This window comes from Rattus norvegicus, chromosome 5 (genome assembly GCF_021556685.1).
Source record: "Rattus norvegicus strain SHRSP/BbbUtx chromosome 5, alternate assembly SHRSP_T2T, whole genome shotgun sequence".
Lineage (NCBI taxonomy): Eukaryota > Metazoa > Chordata > Mammalia > Rodentia > Muridae > Rattus > Rattus norvegicus.
The window spans coordinates 141,765,489-141,782,403 of NC_141538.1; the positions used below are offsets into that span (position 1 = coordinate 141,765,489).

Consider the following 16,915-nt stretch of genomic DNA (forward strand, 5'->3'; position numbering starts at 1 on the left):
AGACACACTATGTAACAAAACAAGTGAGTTCCAGAAACAAACATGGTCTCAAATCTTTTGAGAGATATATATATATATATATGTATATATATATATTGTTTCTCTAGATAGTTCTGGAAAGTATGAAAAGTAAAGTCACACCTTAAATAGTAGTTAGTCTTTAAATTCAGAGAATAAGGTAAACCTTATACATTGTTAAAATTACCTTTGTAAATTCCAGAATCACCTGCTGAAGACTTCTCAATTTAAAGCCTTTTATTTCAAATTTCATATCATTTAAAGAGTTTAGCCACTTGACTGCATGATCACTTGCATTGAGCTCTGTTTACAGCTCTTTTTCCTTTTGTTTGTTTTCTGAGACAGGGTCTCACTATGAAACTCGGACTGTCCTGGTTGGTATAAACTGTATGGAGTAGGCTGGCCTCAAACTTCCCAGCAGCAGATTCCTGCCTCTGCCTCCACAGTGATGGGATTAAGAGCAGACACCACCATGCTCGTCATTCATTGTCTCTCTTTGGGCAGTATTTTCTTAGATTTTTTTTTAAATTCATAACTTATTCCTACATAATCCAGACTTAATTGTCAGCCACTTCCCTGTCTACTAACAAGTGCGCTTTGTTTCTATTCTCAGTGACAGGTAAACTATATTAAAAGCGTAGTTTTTCTCTACATGAATAGGAACAGTATCTGCAATGCAATCAACAGTGAGCAAATAAACAGATAGCATGTAAGAAAACCTTTAACACTATTAGGCCATAGCTTCCCCTTTAAAGACGGAGCAAGGACTTCAAGCTTGAGGACTGCACATAAGAATGAGAATGGATAACAAAGAGGGATTTGGCTCATTTCTCCACTTCATTGTATATGCCCAATTAATGGCAGAATTCATCACACTACAAAGTATATTATTTGTTCTTCTCCCCAGTCTTTAATTTCTGTATTGCAGGGTTCAATTTATATAACTGAAACACATACATCATACAGATCTACTATGTTTCTATTTTAGAGAGATTAAAAAGAAAACTCATTGGTGTATGGTTGTGTATACATAAACATATATTTTTGAAAATTCATAAACTGGGTGTTTGCACACATCTTTAATCCCAGCACTTGGGAGGCAGAGCCAGGAGTATGGTTTACAGAGCAAGTTCCAGGAGCTACCTCAAAAAACCAAAAAGAAAAGAAAAAGAAAAAGAAAATCCATATAAAGCCTGTGGAGAAAGAGATGCTATAACAAAAGGGAGGACTGTATTGACATTTTCTAATTTCTTCTTTAGGGGTTATAATCTCAAAAATGCTGACATTGAAAAAAAGCCTGGAATTGACCCAAAGAGAAAAGCCTCCATAATTCCTTCCAACACCCTAATAACTGGAGGCTAGACAGGCAGCACTGAGCTGGGAAGTAATCCAGAGAAATCTAGTCTACCAAACATGGACATTCTGACGTAGATGAACAGTAAGAAGGAGATGAGGGAAGAAAACAAAAGGCTTCTACTTACCCACACTGCAGAGCACGCCTCAGGCAGATAGGAAATAGAGCCTTACGGAGCAGCTCAGCCGTATCACATACACAGTGTAAGCTTGGTGTTAGCGTCCAGCATGCGACTGTTTGTTTTTTTGCAAAAAAGAACCCCAAACAGGTCGTCCTCTTTTTCCCTTTGTGCATTTGTGCTTAAACTCCAAAGGGTTAGTGAAACTTGTAAGCAAGGATGTCAGTTAATCAGAACAATACTTTACATGAAACGCACACAGTACAGGGACACATCATGCTCAATGTAGTGGTGCTCAGCAGCTGGTCTTGGGCTTTCTTTCTCCCCCTCCCACCCATTTTTAACTTCTCAAAATGAGAACTGGATGTTCTCGGCAAGCAATTGTTAAAACTTTTCACATACTCCCTTATATGGTGAAGCAGCAGCCATTAGAGTGGGCTACCTTACACAGAAAATTCTACACCAGCACACTCTTCCTAAAAATATACTATCAAAGCAGGGCTGGTTCTAGCCTGTAGACTTTATGAACTTAGAAATTTGTATCTATGTTTCAGAATCAAGATATATTTTGTTTGAATAATCATTTTTGAATCATGTAGACCAAATGTGATTTACCAGCGTAGCCTTCCCCACATAAACTGGCCATTGCTTCACAACATAGGGAATAAGCAGGCAGACACACTGTATATCCCAGAGACACAGGATACAATTGGTTAAATGTACACACACACGTATCCAGAAAGAACTTAAGACAACCAACAGCAACTATGATGACTTTCATGTGGTACAAAATTGAAGGTGAGGTGAGAACTGGTAATATGCTATGTGATAAGATGACCATGGATGGTGAGGGGAACCAGCGTCTCAGTCAGTGGCGTTCACTCTCCCTGGTCACTCTACAGAAGGAAGAGGGTTATAAGCATGTTCTTGCCAATATCCACAACTCTTGGCTATCAACTCTTAGATGACAATGTCTCAAAGGAGTATAAACTTATTGACCTGTGATCAGACAAATAAAGAATTTAAATTCTCATCAACTGTTTTCCAATATGCAATGGTAAAATGTAGGTGGAGACAGGAGTAGACCAGAAACAGAGGGTTGCTGTAAGTGCCCTCTGATATTTTTAACTGACCAACACATCATGGAACCCCGTTAAGGAAACACATGACAAATGGCTGCTAAGGTGAGGTTAAATATTAAGTCACATTGGTAATGGCAAGCTAGTGAACATGACTCTCAATCAGCAAAGCCACTTTCATACCATTTAAAGGGCTTCCACAATATATGGAGCCCAAAACTAAAAATACCTTTTGTTCTGTCTGCTGAGCCAGCTCGCTCTGGAGCTGCTGGAGTTGGTTTGCAGAACCATCACAAAGATCATGGTAAGTCTTGTTCAAGGCACTCAACTGCTCAGAGATCTGTTCCTTCTCTCTTTCTGAAAGCCTGAAGGATGAAGCATCATATTTCTCTCAGGGGAAGAATTCTCCAAACTATATTCAAAACTGTTGAATGGATTATCTAGACACAACCAGTCTCCTATACGCACGCAACTTTGGCATCTCACTCATAGCCTATGATTCTTAGTGATGTCAAGGTTATATAACTCTATGCTTATAGATCTGGATCTGTAATCAATCAAAATGACCTCCTCTTTTCCTTAGCCTTACTCATATATAAATGTGATATACTCATATACAGCAAATGTGATGCTGAAATAATATAAAATCATTGTACATTTAAATTGTTAGGCCTCAAAATGTATGATATGGTCCTATTTTATATGTCTTTATTCCTTTCCAGTTATTCTCATTTTAAACCAATTATAAATTTCACTTACCTATTATTTACCTAGTCACCTTTAACTTTTCTTATTTTTAAAGCCTTTGTATTTTTTTGTTTTAGGATGAAATGTCCTATAGATATCTGTCAAATCCATTTGGTTCATAAATTCTGTTAGTTTCATTGTGTTCGGTTGGGTTTCTGTGTCCATTGATGAGAGTGGAGTGTTGAAGTCTCCCTCTGTTATTGTATGTGGTGCAGTGTATACTTTGAGCTTTAGGAAGGTGTCTTTCATGACTGTAGGTGCCTTTGCATTTGGAGCACAGAGATTCAGAACTGAGAGTTCATCTGAGTGGAATGTCCCTTCAATGAGTATGAAGTGCCCTTCCTTCTCCTTTTTGATAACTTTTGGTTGAAAGTCAATTTTATTCGATATTAGAATGGCTACTCCAGCTTGTTTCTTGGAACAGTTTGTTTGGAAATTTTGTTTTCCAGCCTTTTACTCTGAGGTACAGTCTGTCTTTGTCACTGAGGTGTGTTTCCTGTAAGCAGCAAAATGATGGGTCCTATTTACCTGTCCAGTTTGTTAGTCTATATCATTTTATTAGAGAATTGAGTCTATTGATATTAAGAGATTTTAAGGAGTAATGATTGTTGTTTCCTGCTATTTTTGTTGTTAAAGGTAGAATAATGTTTCTGTGGCTCTCTTCTTTTGGGTTTGTTGCAAGAAGATTACTTTCTTGCTTTTCCTAGGGTGAAGTGGGTGGGTAGGTGGGGGACACTCTCATAGCGGAAAGGGGAGAAGGGAGGGGATAGGGGGATTCCAGAGGGGAAATCAGGAAAGGGGATAACATTTGAAATTAAATAAAGAAAATATCCAATTAAAAAAAAATAAAGCCTTTGTATGTAGATGTATCTGTTGAGCACATTCCTCATCAACCCCCCTTTGCCCTTGTCTCCTCTCCCCATCTTAGCCATTTTTATTTGTTTTGGGTTTTGTTTTTAAGAAGTCAGGTCTCTATGTAGCCCAGGCTAGGTGAGCTTAAACTGGTAACCCTTCTGGGTTAGCTTCCTATGATGGATTACCACCATACAATGCTTACTAAACTCTAAGTTTTACGATTCAATCAGGTTTGCTTTAGGTAGGAAACAAGATATTGTCACCTAATGTCAATATCACCATGTGTTGTCACCATAGACATTCATTTCCTGTCTTCCTAGAGGTTCACATCTTGAATCTGGTGAAACCTAAAAGTTGGTTGGCTTCCCCATATGCTGAGAATGAACTATGTTTGTTTGTTTGTTTGTTTATGTTACCTACAAACTGAGATTCCTCCAAGCCTTCTTTGGCTCTTCTAATTGCTCTGAGCCTATTGTTTTCTCTATCTTCAATTTATCTTTGGCATCTAAACCCTACAGTGGATTTTCTTAATCAGGTCCTTAATATTATTCTTGCCTGACCACTCATTAATTAGACTAAAAACCAGATCTCTAAGATCCCACATGATGCCAAATACATCCTGTAAGGGAGGGAAAATCCCATAGACATAGAGAAATCCTACAGGTTTGTAAATTTTAACAGGTCCTCAGAAAATCCAAGTGGGAGTCCTCAGTTAATCCCTTCATCATTTTGCCTGAGCACTACACTAATCGTCAGTAAACCAGCTACTTAAAAGTAAGATACAAATAGACCACTGGCTATTACTTCTCTTACTCTTGGACCTAACTCTTGACACACCTGAGGCTATATCCTTATACTGCATGGGAAAGCTGTCTTGACTACTCACGCCCCTCCTACCTATTATTGGCTCTTCGCTGTGCTTAAGACACTCTATGAACACAGGCATCTTCCCCCTTCTAAGAAAAAGGTTTTGAGAGTACATTCTGTTTCTCATTACTTGTATCAATGCCTTCCTTTCCTATACTCACACTTTAGGAAAGGAGTTGAATTTCAGTTCCTTGGCCTCCTTACCTCTCATTTACTTACTATTCATCATTTTGACTCTGATTTCACCCTACAACCTTTTATCAATACAACCAAAAAGTTCCAACAGCCAAATATATTAGATATTCATCGATCTTTCTTGACTTTTGAGCCCCCCTCCTCTTTTGAACTTTCATGGGTGCTGAGGTATTATCCACCAACATTTTCGTATTCCTTCTCTTAAATTTCCTTTACAGAGGACATCTGAAAGTCCTTTTAGATTAATTTACCCTTATGATTTCTACTACATTAGTAACTTAAACCTTTGTCCCTTTAGACTTTTATCATTATTTCCAAACTTCCTACATATCTGCCCACTGGGAACCTTTGGTGAGTCTACCTAAGGCATAAATAAAGTAATCGAGGAATCTTACAACACACTAGGTATTTCCACTCTGACGTTCTACAGGCTCTCATATTCAACAATGTCTAAGCTACATTGTTCTGCAACTCGCTCCTTGTTCTGTGTTTCGTATGTGTGAGTGGGATCATCATAGTCAATAGTCTATCTAAAAGCCTAGAAGGGTTTTTTGTTTGTTTTGTTTAGAGACAGTGTCTGGCCTACCCTTCACTATGTAGATCAAACTGGTGTGGAATTCAGAGATCTACCTGCCTATTCTGGGATTAAAGGCATGAACCACTAGTATAACAATTTTTCTAATGATTTTCCATGTGACCAAACACATAGATTCACCACATTTAATAACTTTTTAAAAATTTATACATTTATTTATTGTATGTGTATTTGCATGGGCACATGCATATGGAGGTCAGAGGAAAATCTGGGGAGTTAATTCTCTATTCCTACCCTGTGGATCCTGGGAATTGAATTAAGTTTGTTGGGCTTGGTAGCAAGCAACTTTATGTGCTGAGTCATCTTGCCAGCCCCTTAATACCTCCTGAATCTCTGCCATCTCTGTAATCTACTACACCTCTTGCATTCATTATATGATGCCTGCCTTTCATCCTCTATAATACCCCCATGTCAATCATATTTAAGATTCCTCCTCGTAGTTGAGGTTAAAAAACAAAATAAAATAAAACAAGACAAACAAAACAAAACTCCTCAGTACAAAACGCAAAGCTCTTGTGCAGGAATTCTCCAGTGCAGCTTCTCATCGTCACTTTTAAGATTCAGTCAGTAGTATATGTGCTGGGGGCCTCTCCCAGGTCTGGACTCAGTCAGAGCAGATGCGCCTAACCCTCAAGAGACTTGGGGCCCAGGAAGTCGGGGGTCTGCAGGGGTGGGGATGGGAGACATCTTCTTGGAGACAGGGCTGGTGGGGGGTGGGCTGGGGGTGGGGGAAGGAGGTATGGGATATGGAACAGTTGGAGGGTGAACCAGGAGGGGAATAAAGTCTGGATTGTTAATAAATAAATAAATAAATAAATAAATAAATAAATAAATAAATAAAAGAATAAAAACGATTCAGTTAGTTGAAAAGGTCAGACTCACTTATGACCATGCTTGGCTAAGAAGATTTGTGACGTTTTAATGGCCTCAGAAACTTGTTCTTTCTTGGTTGTCAGCTCTTCTGCCAGAACCTAGTAGTAGAAATAAAGTAGCTGTTTTGTTTTTTTTTTTCAAACTCAAGACTTGAGAGTCAAACATGATTTCAAATATGTTTTCACAAACCAAGGAGAAAATCAATCTATACAATTATAAATGGGAGACAGATGTTTAAAAAGGTAAATGAACACCCAGGCAGCTGAAGGTGTTATAGTCTTGGAGCCAGTCTTTTCTAAAGTAAGGATTGTCTTTGGAGCAGCCATGGGACCTGTTCCATGCAGGACTCCCCCTGTGCAGAGAGCGATGGGCTTTCTACTCACCTGCTGTTCCAAAATGGCCTTCTCAATGTCTGTGGATGCACTAGTGCGAGATGAGGTAGTTGTTCCTTGTGTATTTCTCGCCAGAGTAGACACCCAACCCAAAAGGTCTTTAACCTTCTCCACATGTTCTTGTTTTTCCTCTTCTACCACTTTCTGTAACAGGAAATAGAAAGTCAGTGCTGTGATCAGGGTCTCACTAGGCTGGCCTGGTGATATGTTTCCAAAGTCAGACAGGAAATACATTGTTCATTATATACAGAATCTTGCTAGTTTAATAATTTTTAGAACCATGAGTGAACAGAGAGACTACATGGAGTACGACTGATAGAATGGGAAAAGACATATATTGCTATCTAATTTCCATGTGCCCGGTGAGGCACAGCGTTTTTAATCATTCCTTTAACAAGGATGGGCACCCAATTATTCTCACCTCTTCTTCTTCCAACCGCCGGAGAGCATCACTGATATATTTTACATGCTGAGTCGTTAATGTCACCAAAGCTGTGTATCGAGTCCTCAAGTCCATGAACTATAAGTTCAAAAGAATAATTTTGATATGTTATTATCCAGAAAAGTAAAATTCAACAGTTGAATAAGGAAGACAACACAAAGAAGGGACAAATGAGAGCTTTTCAGTTTTTTTCTCCATTAATGTATTTATTTATTCACTTCACATCCTGATCACAGCCCCTCCTCTCCTCCCAACCCACTTTCCCTCAGGAGACATGGGTTTGCTGCCATCCACTCACCTCCTGTGTGATGGCATCTGAAGAGGAAATCATGCGACGGCGCTTGCCCGGAGATTTCTGCTGTGACTCCACGAAGGCCTTGTACGTCATAAGCTGCAACTCATAGTCCTAAGAACAGGAGAAATTTGACTACTTTTACTTAAGACTTCTTAGCTAACAACACAGCACATAACGAAAACATAGTATTTTCTTGCTGGACTACATTTAGTGTTTGTTCACAAACATTGGGCCATTCTGCCTGCAAGAAATACTGGTGTCGTCTCTACAAATGAATATAGCTATTTATAATATAGTTTTACTTACTCTGAAAATTCAAGTTCTTATTTACTTATTTAGTGGCTAGGGTCTCATGTAGCCTAGGGTGGTCTCAAACTCCCAGTGGGGGAAGTGGGGAAGGCCTTGAACATCTGATCCTCCTGCCTAACCCTTCCAAATGCTGGCATTAGGTGTGCACCACCGTGTTCAGTCTTATGTGACAGTAAAAACTGAAGCCAGAGACAACCTCTAGGAGAGCACTGTATAATCTATCCAGAAAAGAACTTAGGCTGATAATGTATCAGTCCTAACCTGAAGATCATTTATTCCTTCCGGGATATGGTACAATTACCTTTACAGTAGTGGAGTACTGCTGGGAAAGTTTTTGACATTGGTCCAGTTTTGTCTGATTTCTCTCAATCTCAGCAAACAGTTCCTAGAAACCGAAGTATCCCAACATTACCATTGATTATCATCACTAAGCAGCGAGAACTTACTATATTCTACAGCAGTGAATCTCAAACCTCAGGAACATCAGTCAGAAAGACCAGTTAAGACACAGACAGAAGGGCTAGTCCTGCAGGTTCTGAATTGGGCCCAGGAACCTGGATTTCTAACATGGTTAGGGTGATGCTGATGCTGCTGGTGTTAGAGCTATGCTTTGAGAACTGATATTCCTTTAATACTTTACATGTAGAGCTTCATGTAATTGTAGCAGTAATTTCATGAGGCAGTTTAAAGGAATAATAAACTGTGTCTATTTTAAGGATAAGGAAGTAGAATACTGAAAGGCAGTTAATTTTTCAATGTTTTCTAGCTAGTAAGTAATACATAAGCCAGGACTGTAGTCAAGACAATTAAACTCAGACCTCAGATACTTAATAACATGGTATTAAACAAAGTAAAAGAAAACATCGACCAAAAATGCTTTAAATAATCTTCTTCCATTCACAGTTCTCCAAACCCCTACAGTCCACTCCTAGTGTAATAAAATATAATATCAAGAAACAAAATGGAGATGTTTAATAGTTTCCATATATATATGGCCATAGAAACTCAGGATTGGAGGACCTAATGGGTCTCTCTCTGGTCTAAGTATAAAATCGGTATCTTTTCCAAAAACCATAAACAACAGAGGGGCCTTAGATGTCTCACCATTGGGAGGAGGCTGAATTACTACAGCACTGTCATCTTTAAGATGAGTTAACTTCTCCTCCCTTGTCTTGCAGCCACACTCACCGTCTGCTGACTAAGCTGCTCAGACAGCACTCTGCTATCCTCTGCCTGGCCCGGCTTCATCATTTCCTGCTGGGCAGTGGTTTCCTCAATCCACTTGATGAGAGTCCCATGGCAGGCTCGGTAATCTCTCAGAACTTCCTGGATACTTTCTACCTCCGACTGCCTGGAGGGTCAAAGGGAAGCACTGTCAAACATCCTAATGTTAACATAAAGAGAGTGCAGTCGCTCAGGCCTCCTGGAGGCCACCGTTTCTCTTGGGGATGAGTGACGCAAGGCTGAGTAATGTCTATGAACATCCCAGGGTCCTAAAAGCGAGTAAAACGAGTCCTAAGAGCTCTGAAAAACCCAAGCCAAGAATCTCAAGATAATTCCCATCAAATTTTTCATCTATATCTTTATTTTACAGAGTATCTGTCAGGTTACCAGGACTATGATTTATAAAGCACTGTAATTTCTTGTAGCAGAAAGGGAAGAAAGATAGAGGTTGCTATCTTCAGATGTCTGTCAATCTCACTAACTTCAGGGTCGTAGTAATTTAAGTAAAGACAATACAGACTTATATGAGTTGTTGAGCTCCTGTCCCTGTACATTTTCCTTCCCTTCTTAGCCTAAGAAAGAGCAAATTACATCAGAAGCAAGGCATCAAATGACAGAAGTGAAGTGAACCCACTAACATCAGCAACTGTGACCAATGCCATAAATTCTATAAAGCCTCATTCTGAAAATGGATCAAATTAGATTCAAGCCTAATAAAGCAAGAACTAAAACCTAGGTTCTCTCCTCAGGAAAGGGCCATCATATAACCATTCAAGTCCATTTTAAAAGGAGCACACAGCACTAGACATGTGGCTAAATGGTAGAATGTGTGTCTAGCAGATACAAGAACCTAATTTAATCTCAAGCGCTGGTGTGTGTGTGTGTGTCATTGTCATAAATGGCTTAACTAGATAAAGACTGGCTCTGCTAACAGTATTCCTGCTGTGAAAGCAAGCCTGGGATATAGGGTGACCTGGCAGAAGTACTTATCACCCTATTGATTGTCAGGGCTGATTTAACTGTTCTAGTTGCTAAATGGATCTCTCTCTCTCCTCCCTTACTGCTTCATCTTCATGTGTGTCCCTTCCAAAGCTGTGTTTCCTTCCAAATAAAGCTCTCAAAAAATGAGCTTTGGGCTAGGGTTGTAGCCTAATGGTGGAACATAAGTGCTAGGCTTTAGGTCTGCCTTACAATTGATTCCAATTTTTTCTGGAGCTTATCATGTTCAGAATCCATGCTGTTTTAAAATTACATACCTCTATATGAATTTCTACTCTTAAACATGAATACTAAAATAGTTGGTAGCTGATTCTGTTTAAGCTTGAACCCCTTACCGGGTCTCCAGCTGGGCAATGACACGGTGCCATCGCTCCTGAAGCTGCGAGCCTTTCTCCTGATAACGCTCCAAATCCAAGTTCGGCTCTGCTGCTCGGTGATGGAGCTGTTCTGCCACTGCCTTGGCCTTAGAGATTTCCTCATCCAGGACTGAGAATACTGAATTCTTGTCTTTCACATCACTAAGCCAGTGCTAGAAAAACACAAGAAACAGGTCAAACGTTTTCCTTACTAAAAGAAGACTAAGGCAAGCAAAAGGACAGTATCTGCAGTGGAGCCGCCACTGTCACCTATGGCCCAGAAACCAGGCCCAGGAAAGGACTCTGCTGAGGCTAGGCTCAATCTTTCCTGATGCACACTGGGAAGGCAGGGGCAGGAATGTCAAGTGAGAGAACGGGATATCATATGGGAAAAATGTGCATGCAGATACATTTCATGTTTGAAACCTGACTTTACTACATCTAAGCTATGAGACCAAGCATATGTAGCTAGGTCTTGGCTCTCTCATCTATCAAGAGACAAAAATCCCTCCCCTAGTCACTTCTGACAGCAGTCCAAAGAAGTCACAGCTTTACAAGGTTTCTTTGATATAAATGTTGGCTATGTTTAATTAAGCCACAACTGGACAGGAGAAAAGGCTTTCTGCCTCTTCCCTTTTAACCTTTTCTCTTCCCCTTTTACTATATATTATTAAAATGCATTAAAATACTGTGCCTAATTCAAGTGCAAACATGAATCGGTGTCAAGTCATCCCACCCTGAATCCTCTGCTAATCCAAGGCAATGAATGGTGAATCAACTTCTTGAGAAACTAGAGAACCAACCTGTAATGTGGTTCGATGGGACTCCAGAGCTGAGAGGTCTGCTGGCACCGCTTCTTCTTGACTCAGCTTGATCTCATAACCTTTGACCAACAGTTCAGCATCCTGTATGCTGCGTACTATAACATCAATTGTCTTTAACCTGAGGGGATAAAATCAACTCCTTCATCAGCACCTTACTTCTTTCACTGAGACAGGATTTCTCTATGTAGCCCTGGCTATCCTGGCGCTCACTGAGTGGACCAGGCTGGCTTTGAACTCAGTGATCCACCTATCTCTCCCTACCATAGCATGTCCAGCTTAGTGCTGGAGTTTTAAATGTTGATTATGTAAGCTCACAAACTACAATTGCCCAAATCAATTTTACCACATTAAATGGTGACAAGCTTTTGTAAGAATGAGAAAGCCTGACCATGCACACTATCGGTTTAAGCTAGTTCAGGGTGAAATTCTAAGTGGCACTGGGATACACCATCTGCAGTGTGGCAAAAAGCCACGAGGCCAAAAGTCTACTTGAAACCAAAGGCTCTAAGATCTGCCATTGCTCAAAGTGACAGGTAGAGAAGGATGGATGGGGAAAGAGTTTCAAACACTGATGTGTGATATAGTTTTAATTCCTTGTCTCTTTCTGTTTTCCTTACTATCTTTAAGTGTTATTTCCAGAAGTGTCCAAACAAATAAAAATGAGGTAAGAAACAGACCTAATAATTCAAATTTACTCATCACCCATAACACTGACCTTTGTTACTGTAGTCCAAAAAAATTTATTTCATGTTTCTTAGGAACTAAAACAAAATTTCTCAGCATAGATACCTACTCTACAAGATCTGCAGTCTGTCTGCATCATTCATTGAAGGACCTCAATAGAAAATGGCTGCCTTTGATCTAAGACTTCGGCTTCCTCAGACTGATAGTGGAGAGATCATGGACATGGTACTCACTTATTCAGACAGACAATAGACAGACCATAGACATGGTCCATCTTCTCGACCATTAGGTTCAGCTCGGAGCGCAGAGTTGTGGCACTCGAGCCTGATGGAGACTGCTGGAGAAAGGTGGTGCATTTCACAGAAACAGCATCCAGGTCAGATCTCAAATGCTTCAAATCCTCCTGCACGTGCTATCAGGAACAAACGCACAGCAAACATGGAGATACAAATGAACAATGTTAAAAAGTAGTCCTTATTTCCAATAGGAAAGGAATCAATTCACTTATATATTTGAAACTTAAGTCCTACTTTCCTACAGTAAATGGCACTTTCACAGGTAGCAGGGTGGGGTGAACTCCTGAGTAGGACCGTCTTAAGCCTACTGCCTCCCTTTTAGAAGCCACCCGTTTATTTCCTAACTCACTCGGAAAGGAGCTACTCTTCCTCCTGCAGCTCACCTCCTGCTCTGCAATCCTCAATGCGACGTCCTGCCTGGCATCTCTGTCAGTCTTAGAGCTGGCTGAAGACTGAATTTGTTTGAGCAGCCTCTGCTCACATTCCTCCAGGCGAAGTCGGATATTCTTCAGCTCTGAGATGTATACCTTTGCCAAAGTCTCTTCTTTGTCCTCTGTGAACACACAAGCACAGATCTCTAAGCTCTACCTAAAGATAACAGAACTGAAAGGGCACCACTGGACCCAGCAGATCAAAAATCTCATTGATGAAAGCCAGGCCTTACTTTGGAAATACCCTGCCTGACCTTCGAGTTCCTGCATTACACATTAATTAGCATTATGGTTCTGAAGAAATGTGACAGGCTGATTATCATTAATAACCAAAGTATTGGATTCCACAGTATGACTTGGCGAATTCATCTCTGTAAGACTGCTGCCCTTCAGGGCTTTCCTTCTACCACTCTCCCTCCCTCTGCCTCTTGTACACACCATTCTCCATTGATTCCATCAGCTGCTGGAAGTGGGTTTTACAAGCTTCCACCTCCTCCTCTATTCGCAAGCGATCGGCCACAGAAAAGAGAGCAGAGTCATGACTGTCCTGGAGAAAGTCTTCATAGTGTGCCTGGAGGTTCTTCATAACCTGATGGCACTCTCCTGGGGCTGAGGAACGAAGCTAAAGAGAACAGAATAAATTTCAATAGAACAGAATTTCTCTCTCCTTTTTTATTGATTCTGTGGATTCTATAAACATATATACAAAAATGCATAAATCAGCTGGGCATAATGGCACACATCTTTAATCCCACCACCCGACAAAAGCAGACAGAGTGAAGTGCAGGCCAGTCAGGGTCACAGAGTGAGACCTTGTCTCAAATGATTACTGTAAACATGTTGATTCTCAATAACCAAATTCATCTATATAATCAACATTCCAATCTGAACATTAGTAGCAACCCCACCCCATCCTATCCCTCAAACTCCACTGCACAATGTCCCTTGTACTTCCCATATTCACAGTCTTACTAGATAATTTATGTTGGCTTGAACTCATAATCCTCCAGTCTCAACTCCAGGGGCTAGGATCATAGAGGTATGCATTAGTTCCAGCCTGGATGTAAGTTAATAAAAGTAAACTAGATGTCACCCACTCAATGTTCTGCGTACTCTTACACATGGGTGGCACCTTCTCCACACAGTGAGAAGTACACTCTCTTTCTTTCATCTGCCATTTCTTTACCTCTCAAACTGCTAGTTGCTAAGGTTCCCTAATCCTGAAATAGCATCCTGGATTCAACTGTACCTCATTGGTCTCGGGGAAGAGTTTCAGAAATGAAAATACTACTACTGACAAAATTTACCAACCAGGTATCAGCCAAAGGTAACAGCTTTCCAATTACCTTTTCTAAGTTCCAGGTCTGTACGGCATCAATATCCTTCCGCAAGTAGTTCCAGGAGATAAGGCTTTTGGTGTTAATGTGTAGCTGGTGCCAAAGGGCCATCACCTTCTGGTAAGACTGTTCCACCCTAGAAAAACAGAAATAATGGAACCACGTCAGAGACGTGACCGCAAAGGACAGCTGTGTGCTAAGAACAAAAAGAGAGCTAATTCTGACCACACAGATAAGTTTGCAGTTTATTGTGATATTTTATTTGGATTGTCTGTGGAATTATATGTCAAAACATACTTCCAGTAGAATAAAAGTTACCTGAATAAGATGATTACAACTCCAAGGAGACATAAAGAGAACCCTAAGAAGAAGGTGAAATGAATGCTAGAATCAAGCTAGAGTCAGGCCCACAGAATAGATACACATGGGGAGAGGAGAGCAAAATGGGCCAAGAAAGGGTTCCCAGAGAAGTTATCTGTGGTGTTGGCAATATTGAAGAGCCTTTTGAAGAAAGACAGACAGACAGAAAGAAAGGAAGGAAGGAAGGAAGGACGGACTTAGAAATACGTCTTTAATAGGCAGATAGAAAAATAAGCAAATCCAAATGGAAACTATTACTCTAAGGAAACAATTACTAACCCACCCGTCCTCACCCGTTCCTTCAGTCTTGTAATTCAACAACCACTTACTGAGACTCTACTAGACACCAAGAATGGGTCTAGAGTCATTACTGAATTATTGCAGGATTTTTGATCAGAGTGTGAACCTTGAGACTGAGTTATTAATGGGGGAGGGGTATGGGGGGGGGACTCTGTCAATAGTTGTTGCATACACTTTCATCCCTCTAGCTGGAATACAGACATACCCTTACTGTACACATTTAATCCCAAACAATAAAGGCAAATTTAGGTTGTAGAGGAAGCACTCTGTTTGAAAGAGCTGTCTAATTGAGTGGCTGACAAAGTGACAAATCAGAGAAAGATGTGACAGAAAAGGCTACGCGCAAGCTACTTAAAAGAGCAGTAACTGCTAACCTTGCTATTAACCCTGGGCTACTTAACTAACCCAAGCTACTAACTCTGAACTACTTACAAAGGCAGTCAGTGAAGAAAAGTAAAAAAGAGGAAGGAAGTTTTACTGGAAAAATCTTACAAAGACGGCTAGACACAGGTGAAGACAGAACAAGTCAGAGAATGAGAAGATTAACACGAATTACCAAAGTTAGTATGAGACCAAGCAGAGCAATTCAGGAAAACTGAGAGAAGCCAGATTAAATTAGCTTGGAGAGGAGCTTGAACCAGAACAGGTAAGTTGAATCAGCCAGCCAGAATTCAGAAAGAACTAAATGGGTGAGCTTATTCAGCAGTAAGTCTCAGAAGCTGAAATCATTCTAGACCTAGATTACATGGAAGCTAGAAGCTTCCAGGACTAAGCCTAAGTTAACAGACGGAGACTATAAGCCTTGAAGACAATTACTACAGGAGAATAAAACATACTTTTACACTGGATTATTTCACCTGAAGAGACGACTTATTAGAGATCTGCCTGGCTGGCAGTGGGACACTTGAAACACCTAATGGGACGTCTGTACCAAATAGCACGTTGCCACAGTTACCTGCTGGCCACGTCAATGGCCTCCGTATTTGGTGGGGGAATGAGCAGGCAGACTGACGGCACCATGGCCTCGTTCCCTGTAGGACTGATCACCTTCCATTTGGTCCGCTGAGAATTATCTTCCAGCACACATTCATCATTTTTGCAAATAGTGATCTGGAAAGATAAAGTCACAAATGATCACTACAGAGAAAGAAACCAACAACCACTGTTACCTGGTGTCTGATCCTAAGGCCACAGCATAACTAAGAAAAAAATTCTTCTTTCATTGTGAAGGTCTGACTATGCTTAGTCCAGGGAGTGGCACTATTAGGAGGTGTGGCCCTGTTGGAGTAGGTGTGGCCTTGTTGGAGTAGGTGTGGCCTGTCACTGTGGGTGTGGGCTTTAAGACCCTCATCCTAGCTGCCTGAAAGCCAGTCTTCTCCTAGCAGCCTTCAGATGAACATGAAAAACTCCCAGCTCTTCCTGAACCTTGCCTGCTTGGACTCCGCCATGCTCTTGCCTTGATGATAATGGACTGAACCTCTGAGCCAGCCCCAAGTAATTGTTGTCTTTATAAGAGTTGCCTTGGTCATGGTGTCTGTTCACAGCAGTAAAAACAAAACTAAGACAATCAGTGGGTAAAGGTCCTTGGCCTGATACTTACGTGGTGGAAAGTAAATCAACTCCCAAAGGTTCCCTTCTAACTTATACTCACACAGGAGCACATGCTCACAGGGCATTCATGTGTCTCTTACATTTATACAAGCCTACACCTAAGCACATAATAAATAAATGTTTTCCTTAGGCTCAGTGCTTGAAGCGTTTGCTGTGCAAGTATGAGAACCAGAGTTCAGATTCTTAGTGTCACAGGAGAGCCAAGAGCACAAGGCAGACCACTGTTAGCCCAGTAATTGGGAGGCAGAGGAAAAGACTCCAGGGCAAGCTGCCTAGCTAGACTAGCTCAGTCAGGAAGCTCCAACTACCAAGAATCACTACCTCAGTAAATGAAGTGTAGCGTGATAAAAGAAC

General features: G+C 40.7%; 1 protein-coding gene across 21 annotated transcripts in view; it reads right to left on the minus strand.

Annotated features, from left to right (window-relative positions):
• Nucleotides 1-16,915, minus strand: part of Macf1 (microtubule-actin crosslinking factor 1) — a 325,822-nt gene that overhangs the window by 124,440 nt on the left and 184,467 nt on the right. For all 21 annotated transcript variants that reach the window (NM_001135758.3, XM_087549955.1, XM_087549954.1 and 18 more), the window contains 14 exon segments: nt 2,799-2,934; nt 6,711-6,799; nt 7,085-7,237; nt 7,515-7,613; nt 7,834-7,941; nt 8,441-8,524; nt 9,328-9,490; nt 10,698-10,891; nt 11,522-11,660; nt 12,460-12,638; nt 12,906-13,075; nt 13,392-13,575; nt 14,300-14,426; nt 15,906-16,060. In NM_001135758.3, coding sequence (NP_001129230.2) covers nt 2,799-2,934; nt 6,711-6,799; nt 7,085-7,237; nt 7,515-7,613; nt 7,834-7,941; nt 8,441-8,524; nt 9,328-9,490; nt 10,698-10,891; nt 11,522-11,660; nt 12,460-12,638; nt 12,906-13,075; nt 13,392-13,575; nt 14,300-14,426; nt 15,906-16,060 — 1,980 coding nt within the window.